The 20,088-nt window shown below is 60.3% G+C and overlaps 1 protein-coding gene across 6 annotated transcripts in view; it reads right to left on the reverse strand.

Moving 5' to 3' along the window:
* COL16A1 (collagen type XVI alpha 1 chain) overlaps positions 1 to 20,088 on the reverse strand; it is a 91,050-nt gene that overhangs the window by 45,972 nt on the left and 24,990 nt on the right. For 4 of the 6 annotated variants that reach the window (XR_006286560.1, XM_037881611.2, XM_037881609.2 and 1 more), the window contains 14 exons: positions 19,165 to 19,245; positions 18,327 to 18,452; positions 11,374 to 11,424; positions 9,918 to 9,962; positions 7,897 to 7,932; positions 5,924 to 5,950; positions 5,615 to 5,677; positions 4,943 to 4,984; positions 4,743 to 4,787; positions 3,810 to 3,845; positions 3,341 to 3,403; positions 2,384 to 2,428; positions 2,190 to 2,285; positions 1,801 to 1,839 (listed from right to left, as the gene is read on the reverse strand). Coding sequence is in view for 5 of the 6 variants with exons in the window: in XM_037881611.2 (XP_037737539.1) it covers positions 1,801 to 1,839; positions 2,190 to 2,285; positions 2,384 to 2,428; positions 3,341 to 3,403; positions 3,810 to 3,845; positions 4,743 to 4,787; positions 4,943 to 4,984; positions 5,615 to 5,677; positions 5,924 to 5,950; positions 7,897 to 7,932; positions 9,918 to 9,962; positions 11,374 to 11,424; positions 18,327 to 18,452; positions 19,165 to 19,245 (795 nt within the window). In the remaining variant the exon portion in view is untranslated. The remainder of the gene's footprint in view (positions 1 to 1,800; positions 1,840 to 2,189; positions 2,286 to 2,383; positions 2,429 to 3,340; positions 3,404 to 3,809; positions 3,846 to 4,742; positions 4,788 to 4,942; positions 4,985 to 5,614; positions 5,678 to 5,923; positions 5,951 to 7,896; positions 7,933 to 9,917; positions 9,963 to 11,373; positions 11,425 to 18,326; positions 18,453 to 19,164; positions 19,246 to 20,088) is intronic. The other 2 variants (XM_037881614.2, XM_037881617.2) reach the window with 2 other exon arrangements.

The following is a 20,088-nucleotide window of genomic DNA, read 5'->3' on the forward strand; positions in this document are numbered from 1 at the left end:
AGTTACTCCGGAAATGGCCCTTTCCCCCGTGGCAGGATGGGGATGGATGCAATGGGCAGCATCACACGCACTGCCAGGAGACTCCCCTCCTCCGAACGCAGGCAAAGGTCTGAGCCTCCAGCCCGCGGGGAACGTCCTGCCCAGCCAGGCCCGTGCACAGGGACAGCGAGAAGAGGCGCGGCTTGAGCGATAAACCTGCCTCTGCTGGGCCTCTCAGACAGACAAAAATCCCTGTAAGAAACAGCAGCCCGCCATCCCCCCATTGCCCTTCTGAGCTCCCTGCTCCAGCCTCCCGCACCTTTCACCCAAACATCGCACGGCAGCTGGGAACCTTTTCATCGCACAAGTGGGGGAAGCAACCGCCAGTGCAAATACCCAGCCCCCTTCCGCCGCGGCTCAGGCTCACGGTGCCCTGGCGGAGCGGCACGGGGCAGCGCTCGGCCCTCTGCTGTGCCGCCCGGCCAAGGGCACGAATGCCCAGTGGTGCTCGCTGCACCGCCCCGCAGGGAGGGTCCCGGAGTCGCGGTGACACTCCACCAGCTGGAGCAATTGGAGCCTGGGGCCCTGCTCCAGCTCGCTGCCCCGCACGCCAGGGAAGGGAGGGGCATGGTGCCACATCAGCACGTACGAAGCTCTCTCCAGCCTGGAGCGTGGGATGCTGCTCCTACCAGGTGGGGGCTGCTAGGTGTCTACCCTCTGTGAGTTCCCAGCCCATGGGGCAGGAGCAGGGGAGGGAGCTTACAGCCCATGGAAGTCAGGGGAGAGAGTCAGGCCCAGAGCTGGGCAAGCTCTTCCCAGGTCCTGGGCCCAGGCACATGACAGCCCACGGACTGGACAGAAGGGGCCAGTGCAACCCATGTGCACTACGGTGAGATGCGCCTAGAATTACCTGAGAGACTGATGCCAGCACATCTTAACCCTGGTCTGCAGCCCCCCTGCCCCTGCCATTCCAACCCTGGGCTCCACCGCCCGCTCTGCCAATGCACCTTAACCCTGGCCTGCAGCCCCCCTGCTCCTGGGCTCCAACCCTGGGCTCCACCGCCCGCTCTGCCAATGCACCTTAACCCTGGCCTGCAGCCCCCCTGCCCCTGCCATTCCAACCCTGGGCTCCACCGCCCGCTCTGCCAATGCACCTTAACCCTAGCCTGCAGCCCCCCTGCTCCTGGGCTCCAACCCTGGGCTCCACCCCCGGCTCTGCCAATGCACCCTAACCCTGGCCTGTAGCCCCCCTGCCCCTGCCATTCCAACCCTAGGCTCCTTCCCCTGCTCTGCCGACGCACCCGAGTCTCAGTAACGCCTCCTGGATTATTCCTTATTTCCCTCCGGGGTGCGAGGGGGCAGCGCGCAGTAGAGGAGACGCTTGGGGCGCAGGCTGGGCCGGAGAGCAAGGGAAGCAAAGCATCCAAGGTGGGGGCCACACAGCACTTTGCTGCGTCCCAGTAGTAAGTGGGTCCCTGCTCTAGCAGCGAACACGGGGGCATCCTCACGGGTCCCTTGTGCTCACTGCCGCCCTGACACGGGAGGGGTCGAATCTGGGCCGGTACAAGTCTGGCCACCGCGAGGTGAGGGAAGAAAAGTCCGACTGGCCTCCGCAGAGACACGAGACTGGGGGGGAAACAGGCAGCAAGGTCAAGGGTTTAAACCAGAGATGGGCCCCATTCAGGACAACTCTCCTGAGCTCGGGAGAAGGTCAGAGGTGGCTCCAGACTTAGCAGCTGTGGCTGTCTGAAGTTCAAGCTCATGCCCAGGTCAGACCTGACCCCACGGGCACGCTGGGTCACTAGATGCGGCTGCACTTACTTTTTCTCCTTTAGGACCTGGGGGGCCACCGGGGTCACCCTGAAATTAACGAGAGAGAGAGAGAGAGAGAGAGAGAGAGAGAGAGAGAGAGAGGTCAGCGGGTTCCCTTCCAGATGGAGCTGGCACACCCCAAAGGAGCAGCCAGGCCTCTCCGCAACCTGCTGAGCAGTGTGTCAGCAAGGCGGTGATATGCCCTCAGCTCGCCCATACAGCGACAGAACGGCCTGAAATTCCATGCGGCCCGTTGACCGACAGGATTGTTGAGGCCTAGCTCACTCTTGCAGAGGCCAGCAGCCGTGAACAGCAGACGCCCCAGGAGGGAAGCTTCTGCAGACCGGGCAATGTGGAGTTCAGGGGAGCGAGGAAGAGCAATGGAACCAAATCCTTACTGTTTTCCCTGGAAGTCCTCTCCCTGGAGGACCTGGTAACCCCGGGGGGCCTGGCTCACCGGCTAGCCCCTCAGGTCCAACGAACCCCGGATCGCCCTAAAACACAAACATAGCTGTGAGCCTGGCCTCTCCATCGGCACAGCCTTCAAATCCCCAGTCACAATTCCCCCCACCCCGAGCCCGCAGCACGGTACCTTCTGCCCCTTCGGCCCCACCACACAGATCTCTCCAGGCCGGCCCTAGCAGGAGAAGGAAAGCAGGGGTTAGAACATTGTAAGCGCTTTGGGCACCATCTTTCTCTGCTGTGTTTGTACAGCACCTTGCACAGTGGGGCTGTGACTGGGACTCCTAGGTGCTACCATAATACACCTCATCAATAATCACAACAACGAGCTCCCAGAAGGTGTCCCACAGGCACCGAGCAGTGCACGGCCCCTGGCACAGATCACAGCATGAAACTGTCTTTGTCCTTTGCCGTTAAAAAATACGGGTTGATCCGTTTTCTAGGGCTTCTGGGGCTCCCAGAGAAATGCATCAAACTGATCCTAAAAGGAAGGAGCCATTGTATCCTCTCACGTATACACAGCACCCTCTATCCTGAGGGATCTCAAACCTCTTTACCATATTTCATAAGGATCACTCGGCCACTCGTGGAATGCGGCCACCTCTGGGGTGGACTGTGGGAGCTGTTTTGCAGCACCCAGCAACACCACTCAGCAGTGTAGCACAGGATGTGAAGAATCCCTCCCCCAGCTGAGACAACAGGGAATTTAGGGAGGTGGAATATGACTAGGCAGCTGGGAATTTGTGGGATCTTGATTGAACACAGGCCCTCAGGGCTGCAGATTTACGTCTCCTCTGCAGGGAAAGCCCTCTTGTGCCTGAGCTCAGTAATGACTCAGCGACCCATTAGAGCCGCTGGGTGCTCTCAGAGCCCTGCGGCATCGCTGGGTTGGGACATCTTCACCAGCTAGAACAGGGAGTGGATGCAGCAGAGACGGTAGGAATCTGAACGTCTCTCCAAGGCTAGCAAGGAACTGGGAGACCACAAGGAAACTCCTGGGAAAGCGCCAGCATGTGCTGGATCTCGCAGCCCCAGGGCAGATTGAATAAAAGGGGAGAGGGGGCACACGGTGCAATGAACAACTTACGTCGCGCCCCGGCATCCCGGGATTCCCTTGGACGCCTCCATCTCCCTTCTCGCCTTTCTGCCCCTTGAGAAGCAATCCAGAAAACTGCCCATCAAAGGAGAATCCAGTGCCCTGGTTGTCCCCACTCCTCGGACCCCGGAGCTGCCTCTGCCCCACAACCTCCTGTATTGCCTCTTCTCATCCACACTGGGAGACGGCAGCCTCCATGCCCCCCAGCTCACGGCAAGCACCGTTAGCACATTGAGCATCCCTGTTCCCTCCCGCACGTCAGCCCCTGGCGCCCTCCCTGCCCCTCTCCCCCAGTTCCAGACCTTGCTTTTCCCAACCCCTTTTCGCCTCCTGGGCTCCTCTCCCAAGCAGGAGGAGATGCCTTCCTGCAGAAGAGCCACCCGCTGCAAAGCGGGGAGAAGCCTCCACCGGGACCTTCCCCTCCTGGGCCCTTGCCCTGCCGAGTGGGAGAGCGAGTTACCTTCTGCCCATCAGCTCCGGTCGCTCCTGCTAGGCCCTGTTTGCAATAGAAACAAGGTGGTTAACCGGGCCTCTGCCTCCGCTTGGCCATTAACGCCCAGCCCCGTTCAGGATTCACTTTGCAGCAACGCACTCAGTGATGCGCCCCCTGGATGCACAGAGAGTGTCACTACGCGCCCCCCCCCCCCCAGGATCTGGCTAATAAATATTTATCTCCCACAAGATAAACTTGGCCACCACAGAGCACAACATCTGAGCGGCATTTATTAGGATACGGGAGGATATTAAGCCTTGGCAGGGCTGAGAGACAGGGGGGAGAGGGGAGGCGGATCTCTCCTGCTGCAAAGAGAGGGAGAGTCACAAGGAACTGGGGGTCAGAGCTGAGCCCTTGGAGAAGGTAAAGGGGGCGCCAGACACCGCTGGTTGTGACGTTCAGGGCCAGATCCTGAGCTGGGGTAATGGCACAGCTCTGCACAAGTCAGTGGGAGTGGCGCTGGCTGTAACACCCTGGCTGGAGTTGGCTTATTGACTCCAATGAAGCTGCAAGCAGCATTTGGCCCAGTATATTCCAGAGCCGTTTCTAGGAGCAGGGCCAGATCCTCAGCTGGTGTAAACTGGTGTCACTCCTTTGACACTTTGCCCATTTACACCCGCTGGGTCTACCACTGGCTTTCAAGACCTCATCTAGGCCTAGGTGGCCCCAGTCAAGCCCCTGGTGGAAACAGGCTCCCCGAAACGGTGGCCAAGCCGGAGGCGCTGCACCCCTGGTAGGGCCAAGTGGTGGGTACTGCTGCAGGGAGCCCCTGGGCAGCACGGCAGAGAGAGGCCGACGGGGACAACGCTGATCCTCTGTCGCCAAGAGGGAGCAGAGATGGCACTGGGAGAAGAGGGGGGGGAGTTTAAGGGGCCAACCATGCAGATAAGCTTTACTCACCAGGTCTCCTTGCTCCCCCTTCTCTCCCTTCGGCCCCTCCATGCACTTTGAAGAGAAAAGAAACAAGGGGCGGGTTAGAAGAGGGTGGTGCAAGGCAGCGTGCGGTGCCAGGGGCGGCCAAGCCCCCCGGTGGGGGCAGCCAAGCCCCCCGGGAGATGCCTCCCCCAGGGGACTGCCCGGAAAGGAGAGAGGTGCCTCACCTGCAAGGGGCCGTCGGGGGAGCTCTGGACGCAGTCCAAGCCCTGCGGGAGGAAGGGAGATGCTCAGAGGGAGGAAGGAGACGGGGCTGCCTGGGGCCGGGCTCGGGAGGGGCGCGGAAGGCAGAAATGGGCCCTGCACGGCCAGGAAGTTCCTTCGCCACCAGCATGATAACGGGCCAAGCTCCCAGGCTTTGCGGCCTAGGCCCACCCCTGGCTGCAGCCCCTCTTGGCCGGTCATAGCTGGAGGCTAGGCTTTCCCTCCCCTGCACCGGGAGAGACCCCCAATCTCTGGAGCAGGCCCAGGCCCCGTGGAGGAGTCCGATACAGACCGGCCTCAGGCTGCTCATGTCACCATCCCCCTGGGCCACCCAGGGGGATTAGTGGGTAGAGAGATGGGAACCGGGGGCCACGGGAGTAAGGGCCGGGTGGGGCACAGGTTGGGGACCCAGAGCCATCCCGCCCGGCCGCCCTGCACAGGAGAGCGTCACAAGGCACTGGGCTCAGCCAGCCCGCACATGAGGCGCCCGGGGAAGCTCCCGGCGGGGCCATGACACAGCAGCTGCTAGAGGGGATTCCCAGTGTGCACATGGCAGCCGTCTCCCCAGATGGGCCTGTCGCCCCCCAAGCTGGGCGGCTGTGTCTCCTCGCGCCGGGCGCATCGACACCACTCACGCGCTCGCCTCTCTCCCCCTTCGAGCCGGATGTCCCAGGGAGTCCGCGTTCTCCTTTGCCCCCCTGCAGGAGAGAGGGGCAGTCCCATGAGAGGCATCTGTGTTGCACAGGGGAATACATGCCCCCTGCAAGTGCACACAGCCCCAGACGCACACGGACGAACACGGATGCAGCATGTATGGACACACACGGACAAACACACGTGAATACCTCTGCACGCTCGTGCACTCACTACCAACTGCAAGTGGGTCATGCACAAGGGGGACGGAGCTGGGCTCTGTCTGTCAGTCAGGGCGAGGACAAACTTACCTTGGGGCCGGGGGGACCAAGCGTGACCTGCACAAACCAAAATGAAACTCATCAGTGCAACCTAGTTGTCTCTCAGCTGAGCCACCCCAGTGAGGAGGAGGAGGGGGAGAGGAAGCGGGGTGGGAGCAAGGGATGGGTGGAAGGAGAGGGATAAGTCCCGTGTCCTTTTAAAATCATTCAGGGCGACAGTTCAGATGAAGCTCTGGCTCCAACCTCCTGTCCCGGAAGCACAGGTGACCCCAAGGTGCCCCACGCCACCCTGCCTGCCCACGGAAAGGCTTGTGGTATCTGTCAAATGCCCCCATCAGCCCCAGTTCAAATCCCCACTCCACTGGACTCCGGCTGCCACGCTGGGGGGAGCTGGGCACAGCAGATAAAGGGGACTAAGGAAAGACACAAAACTGCTCTGGGTTTTATCATCCCAGTGTCCTCCATAAATTCCTCCAGCTGGCTGACAGCGCCCACACTGGCCTGTCATACAGGCATGGAGGGTGAATAGCAAACAGCTGTGAGCTCTGATCCCTTCTTTCCCTCCATCAGAGCTCCTTGTGCCCACGCAGCTGCTACAGAAACCTTGCAGACGTCTGGAAGCCATCAGCGCTCTCCCCCGGCCATCCAGCTGTTCCAGGGGATATCGGCCAGAGAGAGGTGGGTGGGTTCTTTGGAGAAGGCAAAGGGGCCAGAGCAAGGTGAAGCTCCAGCCACCTGAGGAAGGTAAGGTCAGGTCCTGGGGGAGCTCTGGAAGGCTGGGTCCCAATGAAGCCAGATGCTGCCGGGAAGACTGAAATTCAGTCCGGTTTTGGGGCTGCATCTCCCAAAGTGAAGCTGTGACTCCGAAGGGGCTGGGAGCCAACGGGGAGGGAGGGATCTGAGGAGCTAGCCCTGCCTCGCCACAGCCCCGCTGGTGGGAGACGGGCCAGAGCCAGGATCAGTAACCCGCCTAGCCTGGGGCCTCCAACCTAGCCTGGGGCCTCCAACCCCACCCTCACTCCTTTGGCAGGCCGGCCTGAGCACGACGAACGAGACGGGCCTGCTCCAAGCCCTGCCTCCGTGCAAACCTCAGGTCACTCCTCGGAGGGTCCTTCCAGGGCCCTGTTCTCTGGCCGCTGTCCTAGAGACATAAACCCCTCGGAAGCAACGCCAGCCCTGCGGCTACCAGCCTGGGGATGAGCGGCTGGGGCTGGGCGTTCCCTTCCATGGAACTCCCACCCCACGCTGAGGGGGTCTGGGTGGGGCTGGATCGGCTACAATGCGCGGACTGTTTTTCTCTGCTGTGGAGGCCCGGCAGGCTGGGATGTCCCGTGGAAGGAGCTTTGCGCACACACGAATCCTGCTGGGTGCTGGGCGTGTGGCACCAGGGCTCTCACGCTGAGGAGCAGAGCTGTAACGCAGCCCAGAGCAGCGCTGTAGGGGGGTATCCGTCCCTTCGGCTCTCAGCATTCAGGGCAGCTCTGCCTTGGCTGGGGCAGATTTTCTGTGCTACTTGGAAATATACCGAATCCAGTGGCTGGCGCGCTGCCGTCTCACCAGTCCCTAGAGCGGCAAAACGCCACCAGAGTTGCAGCTCTGTGATCTCCACCACAAGGAGCACCTGGCACCGGGACAGACCCAGCCCTCAAGGCAGACTCTGCTTGGGATAGCTCTTGTGGCTTCCACAGGGCAGGAGAGCTGCAATATGCAGATGGGCACCTGAGGCATGGAGAGGCTACGTGACTTGCCCAAGGTCATACAGGGAGTCTGTGGCAGAACAGGGAACTGAACCGGGGTCTCTTAAGTCCTAGGCTTGTGTTCTACTCCCTGGGACATGCTTCCCATCTCCAAAACTATAGTGTGGGTGACAGCACGAGAGAGAGAGAGGGAGAGCGAGCACGCACTCCTCTTGCCACTAGACACTGTCATGAGACAGCTGCCACTGAAACGCCCCCACCCAAAGCCCACCGGAAGCTCCAAGAAGCAGCAGCCCCTTGACTTACGTTGGCGTGCGGGGCTCTCTGGGGACAGGGCGGGCACTGCAAGAGAAGAGGAGATGACACCGGCAGTCAGGAAGCAGGAGAAACCGTTCTGAACCGCGATGGGGATTTTTACGGGAGGGGGGTTGAGGTTGGCCGCCCTGGAAGGGCATCCTGCAAAACCGCCTCTCACCAAGGGCTCACGTCCCGCCCCCTTGCCGCACTTAGCTGCACTCTCCGTGGCATCAGCGGGTCTAAAACCTTCCCGCCCTGGATCTGTTTGGAGACTGGCATCCAGACCGCTCCCCACAGGGCTGTTGTGGGCGACCGGGCCAAACAGGCCCCCGGCCATGATCCCACGCGAGGCTGAGCAAGGGCCATCAGTGGGGCTTCGAGCCTCCAGGATTGAACCCTTTGCGTGGCTGACCCCACGCCAGTAAGGCAGGCTGGTGCATGTGCAAAACTGAGGCCCTGCAAATCCCGCAGGCTCCGTTGGAAACTGGGCCCCCAAAAGTAAGTCCCAGGTGATCTGCTGTGTGGCCTAGAAGGCAGAAATTGGCAGGAATTTGCTTTTGAATGGCATGGCACCAACCCTGCAAATCTCCAGGTGGGTGCTGCATGGCCCACCACCCCCCGCCCCCCACAGCCACCTCCCGGCTGCTGCCTGGCACTTATCCAGGAAGCGCATTATCTGCTGCTTCCTCCATGCTCAGGATGGTGGAATTAACCAGTCAGTGGCTCCCCCAGATAGAGGACAGGCAGGTTAGCTGTGGCCCGGTGCGTGAGGCGTTACCATAGCAATCAGCGAATTGGGGACCGCCCAAGGAGTCGACACTCAGCATGTAGCAGGGTGCGCCAAGCCAGCAGGGCAGGAGGAAACCTGGGGCACCATGGTAACTGCTCGCACCAAGCATTATGGGGCAGGATTTATCCTCAATGTGCAGGGCTGCTCTGAGAAGGGACTCGGAGCCAGGCTGCGCAGGTCCTGTGTCTCTGCAGCTGTGGTGTCAGATGTGAGCAGCTTGCAAATGAAAGGCCCCAAACCCAGCCAGGGATCTGAGAGTCAAGCTGGGTTATTCCTACCTCCTACACAGGACCCACTGGGAAAGATTCTGGAGCCTGAATTCTGCCCTGCGCTAACCTGAGCAACTCAGTGTGAACGCATCCACCCCCACGGATGCCATGCGTGTCCACACCTGCCTGTGTGACTGTGCCACAGATGCCCATGTTCCTGCCCCTGCCAGTTGGGCAGTATCAGGTATGTCTACCTGCCGGCTTGTGCTGGTGTGACAGCACCATGTATGTTAACACGCCTTCCCAGGCACATGCCCCCTGCATGGCAGAGATGTACAAACATCTCATTTCCTGAGCCTTTGCCTCCAGCCCTGCTGCTGGTTTATTTTTTAAGGGGGTGAGTTAAGACGAAGGGCTGGGGTTGGCAGAAACATGCTCTCTGCTTCCCTGGTAAAAGCACAGTTTGCAGTTCTCCCCCCCCCCCCCCCCACTTCCCCTGCTTTTCCATGAAAGCATGAACGCTCCCACTCCCCGAACGCGGCGCTGGGATCTTGCCATGGCTGCCCGCCATGGGGGCTCAGGAAAACCAGCACCGTGGAGCAGCAAGAGGACGGAGAATTCGGACGTTTCGACAGCCACGGCTTCCACCTCCTATCTCCTCTCCCGGCTGGCGAGGTTTCGGGAGCTGCCAGCCCAGGCCTCATGGGGGGATTGTACGTGTGGGTTTGTGGCTCCCCACATGTTCCTTCAGCCAAATCAGTGGCTGCGAAATGCTTCCTCTGGGCTGGCCAGCTCCTGCCGGGATGCAGCTGGTTCTGAGCCAGGCAGACACCAGCCACAGAGGTCCCTGGGCCCAGCCCGCTCAGAGCCCCATCCCTTGCTGGGCCCAGCCGGAGTCTCCTTCTCAGTTCTCACTCGGCCAGGCTCCGGTGGGCAGGCAGAGAGGAGAACGGGCCAGAGCTCACCACAGACGTCCCCTGCATCCTGCACCCAGCTGGAGCATTGCCCAGCCCTGAAAAGCCTCAACCTACCTCACTGGCTGGCTTGTGTGGCTGGCCCCGTGGGTCTCGGTAGCCCTGCAGAGGAGCAACCCAGAGAGCAAAGAGGTGTGACAATAAAGCAGGCTGCCTGTTCCCCTTCTCTCCAGCTGGGGGTGGGTGGGGGGACTAATGCCAGGCGGGGGGGGGGGAAGATGCACCAGTTCTGCCGGCTGCAGCCGTGTCTCTAGCACAGGTGTATTTGAGCTGCTTCTCCACCAGCGTGTCCAAGGCCTGAGGGGCTGGAGTAACACGCCTGGGGCCCACTCCTGGTCCCCCACGCTCCTCCCGCTCACCTCGGCGTGGCCCCAGGGCAGTTACTCCTGTCCTAAGCGAGAGAAGAATCGGCCGCAAGGAGACCAGGTCACGCTCTCCCCGTTACTAAAGCTCAGCTGGGAACGCCCAGCGAGGGGGACCCTTGGGACCACCTGCCTGGGACTCCCAGCCATTGGCCCCAGCAGCAGGAACGGCGAGACAGGGAGTTGGGCTGGCACACTGGGGATGGGCGCGTCGGACACCGGAGGGGCCAGTATCCCCTCTTGCCTGCCGTTTTGGATGCGCTTGCTAGTTCCAGCCAATGCCCAGGGAATGCTGGAACAAGGAGGCACTGAGATGCTGCTGGGCTCCCTCCAAGAGGAGCTTAGACCAAGCGCGCTGAATCCAGACAAACTGGGGGTTGATTCAGCCTGTAGCCTTGGCAGCGAGAGATGAGGCCAGAGGGCAGCGGGAGGGCAATGGAGCAAGACGCCTCCACCCCCCCGTCCAGAGCATTCAGGACTTCCCTCCGTCCAGGCCTGGCCGAGGAATCCAGCACGAGGAAACGAGCCCTTGGGTGCCAAGAAAAGGCAGGGAGGTGAGGCAGCCCCTGATGCCAGGCGGTGGCCCAGGCCTCATGGCTAGGAGGAGCCCTGCTTGGCAGTGATGCAGAGCCCCACTGTGGGGCTGGCAACCACCTGTCTAGCCTTGGAGATCAAGGTGTTCGGTGTGCAGGAGACCGTCTGGGAGGGTGACTATTAGGGAGCTGGATTTGTGCTGGAAATGGCCCAACTTGATTATCATACACATTGTAAGGAGAGTGATCACTTTAGATAAGCTATTACCAGCAGGAGAGTGGGGTGGGAGGAGGTATTTTTTCATGCTTTGTGTGTATATAATAAGATCATCTACACTTTACACAGTATGCATCCGATGAAGTGAGCTGTAGCTCACGAAAGCTTATGCTCAAATAAATTGGTTAGTCTCTAAGGTGCCACAAGTACTCCTTTTCTTTTTGCGAATACAGACTAACACGGCTGTTACTCTGAAACCTATTAGGGAGCTGGTGGGGGGTCAGTCTGGGAGCAGCTGCCCAAGGGCTGCAGAACTGGATGGATCCCAGCAGGGTTTCACCTCAGCCCGCCCCAGCCAGGCAGCAGGACCCGCCCAGCCCTGAGTGCCCCCAGCACCTCACCTTTCCTCCTGGCTGGCCCTCCACACCGACCTGCCCAGATGCCTTCGCTTCCTGGGGAGAGAGCAAAGCAATGGGCGCATTATAGAGCCTCCTTCCTCCCACACTCCCTGCCTCCCGCTGGTGGGGATCCAGGATCAAGCCCCGCACTCAGGGGCAGCTGCTGGGATTCGTGGCACAAGAGCGAGGCCCCGTCTGGCACAGAGGAAATGGCCAGCTTTGGCCACAACCTGAGGTCGGCCACCTAACAGACTTCAAGGTGGCAATTTTGCAACAGAAAAGTTTCAAAAACAGACTCCAATGAGAAACGACTGAGCTTGAATTAATATGCAAACTAGATCCCATTAACTTGGGTTTGAATAGAGACTGGGCGTGGCTGGGTCATTACCCGTATTGAGTCTATTTCCCCATGTTAAGTATCCTCCCACCTTCTTGTCAACTGTCTAAATGGGCCATCTTGATTAGCACTACAAAAGTTTTTTTTTCCTGCTGATAACAGCCCATCTTAATTAATTAGCCTCTTACAGTTGGTATGGCTACTTCCACCTTTTCATGTTCTCTGTATGTATATATAAATATCTTCTTACTATATGTTCCATTCTATACATCCGATGAAGTGGGCTGTAGCCCACGAAAGCTTATGCTCAAATAAATTTGTTCGTCTCTAAGGTGCCACAAGTACTCCTGTTCTTCTTGCCAGGTAACTCAACCTCCTGCTGGTCCTGCAGACATGGAAGGAGAATGGGGTGGGGGCAGGGGGGCTCCTTGCTCACATCTTGGAGGATGCTAACAAAACCTGGCCCCAGGCTGCTAGGGTATGGGGACAGGCCCTGAGCCCTGCTTCCATCCAGGAGGGGATGGAGGCTCAAGAGATGCAGCAAGAGAGAAGCTCCGGCAACGTCTGTTCGCTTTTGCAGTCCAAAGCCATGTCTCGGCAATGCAGATTCTTTGACTCTGCATCCCCGGCTCTGGCTGCCCCCCGCCTCCCCCCGCCCCAGCTCCAGCTGACACCTACCCCCACAACGAGGCACTGACAGGGAATTGCTCGCTTGCACACCATGCCCCAGTGTTTACCTGTGCAGACAGCAGGGGGTAGAGGAAAATACCAGCACCCCATGCCCTGCCTCCAGCCTCTGGACTGTAACCCCATCCCCGCAGCAGGGGTCCTCTCCAGGCAATGGCACTCCTGGAAATGGATGCCAGGCAACATGGCACGGGGGCCACGCGGGGTCAGTGCCGGATGGACCTGGGTATTATTTCATTTGCACCTTTGTACTGAGCGCAGGTTACGGTCAGCTCCATCCAGAGCCATACCCCAGCTGCTCCTCCCCTCACGTTGGGCTTTGCCACCAGAATTCAGCCATCCCCATGTCCGGCTGGAGAAAGCAGGGCCAGATGCTTGGACAGACCCTCGCGTGGGCAGACATCCCCTTTGTTTCCCTGCCAGTCCGTCTGTCTCCACCGGCTCCGCAGGAAACGGCCAAGGCCCAGAACATGCTCCTCGGCAGGAACAGACTCTCCACTTGTCTGCAGAGGGATGTTTTCCCCCCTCTGCCTTTCCATCGCTCCCTCCCTGGCTTTGGCCACTGCTCACCCTGCCAGCAGTTACGCTGCTCCGCCTGCACCAGCCCCCTCCTCTTCCCTCTGTCCGAGTCGCCCTCCCCGAAGCTGGTGGCCCCCTCGCTGCTAAGTCTTCTGGACGGTGGAAAATGCGATGTGGGGTTTTCAGGGGGCGAATCAATGCGGCTGTGTTTTGCTCAAGGGGAGCGTGGGCGCCGTCTGTGGAAAGCCAGGGAGGCCCCGGTGCGGGGAGAGGCGTGTCTCAAGCGATAGGGACGGCGGGGCTGGAATTTACTGCTCGGGCCGTTTGTATTTCGGAGCCCACAGCAGGCCGCAATGGGTGGGGGGGCATTTGGGTCCGTGTCAGGGGACATTTGTCAGGGTATTAATGGCTGAGGGGTGCAATATGCCCCATACCTGAACAGGCCAGTCACTCCGCCAGCCCTTTTCCCCACTCTCTGCCCATTCCTGCTTCACACCCAAATACCCCAGGCGCAGAGATTCATGCCCTATAGCCAAATCTCTGCCCCACGAGCGACATGCCAGAACCCCTGGCCAACTCCCCTGCTCCCACCCAGAGCAGGTGTATGTGGCACTCTGGAGCCCCCCAGCGGAGGCAGGGCCACATATGGAAGTTGGTCCTCCCTCAGGGGGACTTTTCGAGGCCCCGTCCAGCCCTACGTTCCCATGAGCCTGCTCCAGCCAGGGGCTCGTGTAAGCTCACACAACAGGGGCTCGTGCTTTAAGGCCTAGAGTTCTCAGGTTCAACCCTCGTTGGCAGCGACCCAGCCAGGGCCTGGTGCTCCGTGCACTGCGTGCCGCTCCGCCGTGGGACGGAGGTGCCCTGTCTGGGAGTGTCCCCAGGCCCAGACGTGTCCATTTGTATATCCTCCCTGCTGCTCAGCCTCCTGGCGCTAATTCCATAATTGCTTCCCTGAGCTGGGGCGGGGGGGAATACCCTTTTTCGGCTGTCTCGGTAAGTCAGGCCTTGAAGCCAGCGTTACAAAAAGCACCAAGTCAGACGCCTCTGTCCTTCCTCCGCCTAACAGGTGGGGCAGGGCGCCTTCCCAGAGCGCAGGGAGCAGTGGAGGCGGTTGGGAGCCATGGCCTGTGACGCCCGCACAGCTGTGGACAGGCTGGGCGCTTGGAGGCGATTCAAGGGGCTGCGGGAGGCTCTGGGGTCAGGGACAGGTTTGTTCCTGACACATACTGGCCGCACGGGCTGAAACTCAGGGCCGGCCCCTCACCTGGTGTAAATCAGCCCAGCTCCAGAGACTGCAAGGAAGTGACACCGATTTGCACCAGCTGGGGATTTGGCCAGTTAGACTTGCAGGAGTCGCGGCTCTGGATCAGGCGATTGGTCCACCCAGGCCGATGTCCTGCCTCCAGCCTGGCTGGGGTCTCAGGTTCGAACAGTGGAAATTTCCCCTGCAACGCGCACACACCCTTCCACAAAGCACGTCAGCTGTGGCCCATTCAGCCCTCTGCCTCCCAGCCCACACCAGTGCGATGGGGTGATGGTGGGGGGCGAGGCCGGGACCCGGGGTCTGAGATTCTCATTTCTTTTTATTTTCAGTCTCCGCAGCGCTAGCCCCTGGCTCCCCGAGCCATCCCGACTCCAAGCAGCACCCGGTCCTAACGCCCTCCGACACTGCTTTGCGCGGGTGCCAATCTGGATTCTGGGTGAAAAAAGGAGGAACCAGGCCTGCTTCTCCCTTGCCAAGGCAAGGCTGGGGGGCAGGGCAGGTGTGTTGCACTCAGATCCAGGCAAACCAGCAGCAGAGCTGGGCTGGAAAGCAGCTTGGCAAGATTTGACCAGAAAAGCCAAATGCTGGAAAAATGCACCTCGTTAGAGACCAGGCAACCAGAGCGAACTCCAGCCGTCCCAACCGCTCCAGCACAGCTGCCTGCCCAGCGAGCAGTTGTAACCCACACACCTTCTGGGTGTTGTGTTCTGTCCCATCTAGTGGCACCGAGACCACTTCAAGAGAGTTCAATGCTCTACAGCCTTAGCAATCAGCCAGTCGGCTTTTAGCTCATGCGGTAGAGGCTCATGCACTAAGCTCCTGAAGTCCCTGGTTCGATCCCAGTCGCCAACGACTGCGGGGGGGTCTGTCGGCGTTAGCCGGTGACCTACACAAAAGGCTCCTGCAGGGTTTCTGAGAGCTTCAAGCCCCCCGAGCACCTGCTCCCCCGGCCCACGCCATACAGCGCTGGCGCCAGGGAAGGATACGAACCCCGCAGCTGGCCACATCGCCCCTGGGGACAGAGCTCATGCTCCCGGCTGCGTGAGCTGGGCTCCACGCCCATCTTACATGGTGGCTGCAGTGCAGTTTCCTATTGCCCTTGGCAGCTGTTTGGGGCAGGAACTGTCTCTTTGTTCTCTTTGCACAGCGCCTGGCGCCGTGGGCGCCTGGGCCGTGGGGAGGGCTCCTAGTGCTACGGCAATGCAAAGAAATAAGAAGTGACTGGAGCAGCTAAGGATGCCCCCCCTCCCCACCCCAGTACTCTTACCCTGTTTCCTCCACTCACCCCCGCTGGGAATGGAGTAGCTCTGAGCTCCTCACACAGCCAGCGCTCCTGCCCCGCTCCCTGCAGCACCCCCTCACTGGAATAGGTGTGAGCTACCCCACAGCCAGGACTCCTGCCCTGCTCCCTACAGCGCCCCCTGCTGGGAGAGGCTGAGATGATTACAGCTCCACTGACAAGGGCAGGTTTTCTATTGGCGCCGGGGCTGCAGCTCCGTAAGTGGGTCAGGAGGCCGGCACGGTGAGCGCCAAGGCCATGTCCCGTGCCTGCCAATGTTCCCAACACATTTGCTACCAATTTAGGGATTGTTTCCGCCAACAGCTCTTCCTGAGACAGGACGTACACCACAAGGCCCCTCATCCAAGCCAGACCCCTTTCGTAGACGCGAGAACACTGGAGGAGCCCATCCCGCACGCGCCGCTGGGCCTGTCCCATCTCCCCCCTTCCACTGCTGGGCCAGGAGAAACTTTATCCCGTGCTGTGGTTTACATCAGCCCCAATCTGGTGACGCGCCCCTTGATTTCAACACCAAAACCATCCCTCGTTTCTCTCTGCCACACTGCTGGCAAGGCTCGGAGCAGCAGGAGCTTGGGAGCTCTTGGCAAACCAAGATCCTGGACCTGATTCTTCAGTTTTGTGCTGCTCTGGGATGTAGCCCTGAGCGAGACCCTCAGAACACTCCCTGCAGCACAGGAGGGTCCCTCAAGCCTGTCTAGAGCTGGCTGGCAGAGGGAGTGTATTGGGGGGTGTGGATGGAAGGGAGCAGGTGGGGTGGGGCTAGGGAGTGCCAGCATCTGCGGCAGACTGCTCTACAGCTAGTTTCCACTTCCCAGGCCCAGAGAACGAGTTACAGCAGCCCTGGGGTGGCTCTAATTGACACTGAGGGGCTGCATTGGCCCCCAAATGGGCCCATTTCTTAATACCACTTCCGTCTCCACCTCTACAAGTGCAGAGAGACTCGGGGCCAGCTGGGGCTGGGCAGACTCATGTCACCTAATGACACAGTGAACGCTACAGGGCAGGAGGGACGGGCCTCCACCCTGCACGTCAGGGGAGGCCCCTCTGGCGTGGGGAGGCAGAGCTGCTTTGCCACACGCCCGGTCCCAGCTGGTCATGGTTAAAGGCACAGAGACCCAGGCTGGCCTGTCTGCAAAGGAGGGTGGGAGGCACGGGCTCCCTGGTCTCACAGCCCCACGCTGGCCTAGGGAAGATGAAAAATAAATGGCTGGCCACAACCTCTGAGGATCCAGAGTGCAGAGCTTTCCAGGAGCAAAGTGGAGAGATACACACAGCAGGGCGTAGGGGGCGGTGGTTTTCAGGGTCGAGGAGGCAAGAGGGTGAGACAGAAGGGAGACCAGGAAAGAGATGGGGCAAAAAGTGACAAAGGAAAAAGGAAACTGGCCCTTTCTTGGATCCTGTCCAGTTGCCATTGAGATGTTTGGAGCGCAGCCCTCGCGCTCTGCCGGGGATGTAGCAGGGCCGGTGAGCGTGTGCCCCCGCACACCGCACTGTCTATCAGGGCAACATTAGCGAAAGCAACCAGCAGAGCTGCATTGTTTCACTGAGCCTTTTAACTCACACCCTGCTGGGTCTCTCCGGCTGCACCTGCTGCGTTAGCCATCAGAGAGTGCGCTGGCTGCTCTGCTCCGCTCCGGGGGATTAGAGGGAGGATGGAAAATGGTGGGATAAGGGATCAGACAGCGTTATGTGCCAGAATCAAGCTGGTAAGAGCATTATTGCACTTGGCGGAGGGAGGGGGGTGAAGAAAGGAAGGACAGAAAATCAAAGAGATTCACAGAAAGAAAGAAAGACCTCTAGGCTCCATTGCAGGGGGTAACTGACCATGCCCCTCCGTACCCAGTGCATCCCCACTCGGCCAACCCTGCTTGCTCACCTAAAACGTCTGTATCTGCCCCCCCACCCCAGCACATCCCTACTTGGGATGCTCAGCTCACGTCCCCATGTCTCCTGCAGGCAGAAGCAGGTTTGACCTGCTCGTGTTCCCCAGTAAGAGAAGCCAAAGACACCCGCTCCGGTTCCCTAATCTCATCTACACACACACCATCTGTTGTCACCGCTTAGCCTGGCTTCACACTCTTCTTACAGCTATTTCAACCCACCCTCATCATCCCTTCCTGCACCCTGATCCTTTTCCCGGCTCTTCTCCAGACTCCGTCCAGTTGGCCAGGAGCCGGTGACCATACATCCTGTTTTGGCAGGGGCAGTCCCCTTTTTAAGCCCTGTCCTGGCCGTCCCGACTTTTTTTTGGCAAAAGTGGGCGTTTGTCCTGTTTGTTCTTTCAACTTGAGTTGGCAGAAGCAAACGGGACAAATGCCCATTTGTGTCAAAAGAAAGTGCAGTGCGGAGGAATGTGCGGGGCAGGGGAGAGCAGCGATACCAGCCTCCTGCAGAGGGGAAGGCAGGACTCAGGTGGGGGGCAGGCAGGGCTTGAGCAAGTAGCAAGTGCAACACCAGCCCTACGCGGGGGGGAGAAGGGGGGGTAGGGCTCAGGCGAGCAGCTTGGGCCAGCCACATGCAGGGAGGGGGGCTCAAGCTAGCCCCACGTGGTGTCCCATTTTCCCTTTGGGAAATATGGTCACCCTATGGTGCCCAGAAATTAATGCAATATTCCAGGTAGGGCACCCCAGAGAGAGGGACCATCACCTCCCAGCTGCCTCCCTGCTCTGCGCCGGCTGCCCCAAGCGGCACTGGCTTTCCCTGCTGCCATGGGGCACAGCACACTCTTGTCTAGCTGGCTGTCAGCGCCTCTGATTCCTAGCTCCCCCTCTGCAGAGAGGATCAGGCATTCTGGGGCACTGACCGGCCCTGTCCAGGATGTGCCCCCCTGGGCGATGCCCTGGTCTCACCTGAGTCTCCTCCAGGCAGAAGCAACGGGTGTAGACCTTGCCCTCCGTCCGCGGGTTGATCTCAATCAGGTTGTTGCTCTGCGTGCCCTCTGCCTGCCGCCGGGTTTTGGAGGCTTCGGAAAGGCACTGCTCAAAGGAAAGCGGGGGCTGGTTTCACCCCGGGGCCTGGGCAGACACCATCCCTCCGAGGCGGGGAGCTGAAGACAGTCACAGGCACAGCCCCAGCTCCTGGCTAGCGCCAGACAAAGTGCTCAGGGCATTTCCGGCAGTGCGGCCGATTCAGGGCACCTGCCGGCTCTGCCCCCCTCCAGATCTTGGTGCCAGTGGCCGATCAAACCCATGGGCCACCTAGTGTGACAGCCGATGTCCGGCCAATGGATGCTTCAAAGGAGAGAGTAACCCCCCTCCTCTGCTGCAGCTTTTGTGGCAATTTGCCCCCTAGGCACTGCGGGGTTTCCCTGACTCAGCCAGCTGTGGCCCTTTCCCCACCACAGAGGGGTTTGCAGCCCTGCTGGGTTTCACCCTTCCTGGGTCACTGAGGAGGTGACGTCTGACCCCCGACATTAACCAGGCTGTTTGCTGCGTTTGTGAATGTCACTGGCACTGTGGCCAGCAGAGCTCCTCAATCTGCTCTCCCCACCCTGCACAGCCCCAGGAAGGCAGCTCTGGAGAACACGGCCTGGTTCCTGGGGCAAGAGGGATATTAGCCAGGGGCCTGCCCCGCTGTGTGTGGACAGAGTCAGGCTGCAGAGGAGCAGAGCAAATCCCCAAGATCCTGTGTATGCCTCCTGGGGCAGGTGCTCCCCGCCGTACTATGGAGAGCACGTGCCTAACTCACCCCACCAGCCGAGATCTCACAGCAGCCTTCCTGCATCACCATCTCCGGGTCGCAGTAGATGTGGGCCTGCTGGATGTCAAACTGCAGGGGGTGGGGGGGAAGGCAGACAGGCAGACACAATCAGATCACAAAGGGTCACCCTGGGCCTCCTGGGGTCAGGGGGGCAGCCAGTTAGCACGGCACCAGGACCCCTGGGGGCTTGGGAAAGAATCACCTTGCAGGTGCAGTGAACCTAGCCCCCGGGCCTGTACAGAAATCAGAGGGGGAGTGGGGGTAGGACAGGCTCTGGAGTCCCTTTTCTCGGCCAGGACGGCACAGCCCCCAGCCCAGGCAGGGGCTCCTGTCACCAGCGAGGGAGGAGTCTGGGTTTTTCCTGAGTGCTGGCTCAGGGAGGAGCAAGGAAGGGGCAGGGGTGGCCTCGCCCGCCCACACCCGCGCACCCACACCAGCGCACCCAGGCTATCCCTCTCCCTCTGCCATTCCGCCCTTCCCTTGCCATGCTGACCCACCCTTAATACTGTCCTGCCCGAGCCAGTTCTCAGAGATCCCACCTGCCCTCTCCTCATCCAGCCCCCTCCTAGAGCCTCACTTCTCCCACCGGCTCCTCAAGGCGGGAGCATTTATAACACTCCCACACCTGGGCCTCCTGTCCCATTCAGTCCTCGATGCTACTCCTCAACTGACCAGGAGAGGTCGCTGCTGAGCAATGCCAGGTGGCAGCTGCACCCACCTGCCAGGCGCCCGGGACCCAGAATTCCTCCCCGGGCCAGGCAGGGCAGGGCCCTTCAGCCGCGGGCTCAGCTCTCAGCACCTCCCTCCCTCCCCGTGCTGAAGGAAGCAAGCGGTGCCCCCCGCCCCCGCTGCAAACGGGCCCGGGCCCGCGCGCTCCACGTTGCCGGTGCGTGCGCGGAGAGGCCCGGGGCG

Source organism: Chelonia mydas, chromosome 19 (genome assembly GCF_015237465.2).
Source record: "Chelonia mydas isolate rCheMyd1 chromosome 19, rCheMyd1.pri.v2, whole genome shotgun sequence".
In the NCBI taxonomy this organism is placed as follows: Eukaryota; Metazoa; Chordata; order Testudines; family Cheloniidae; genus Chelonia; species Chelonia mydas.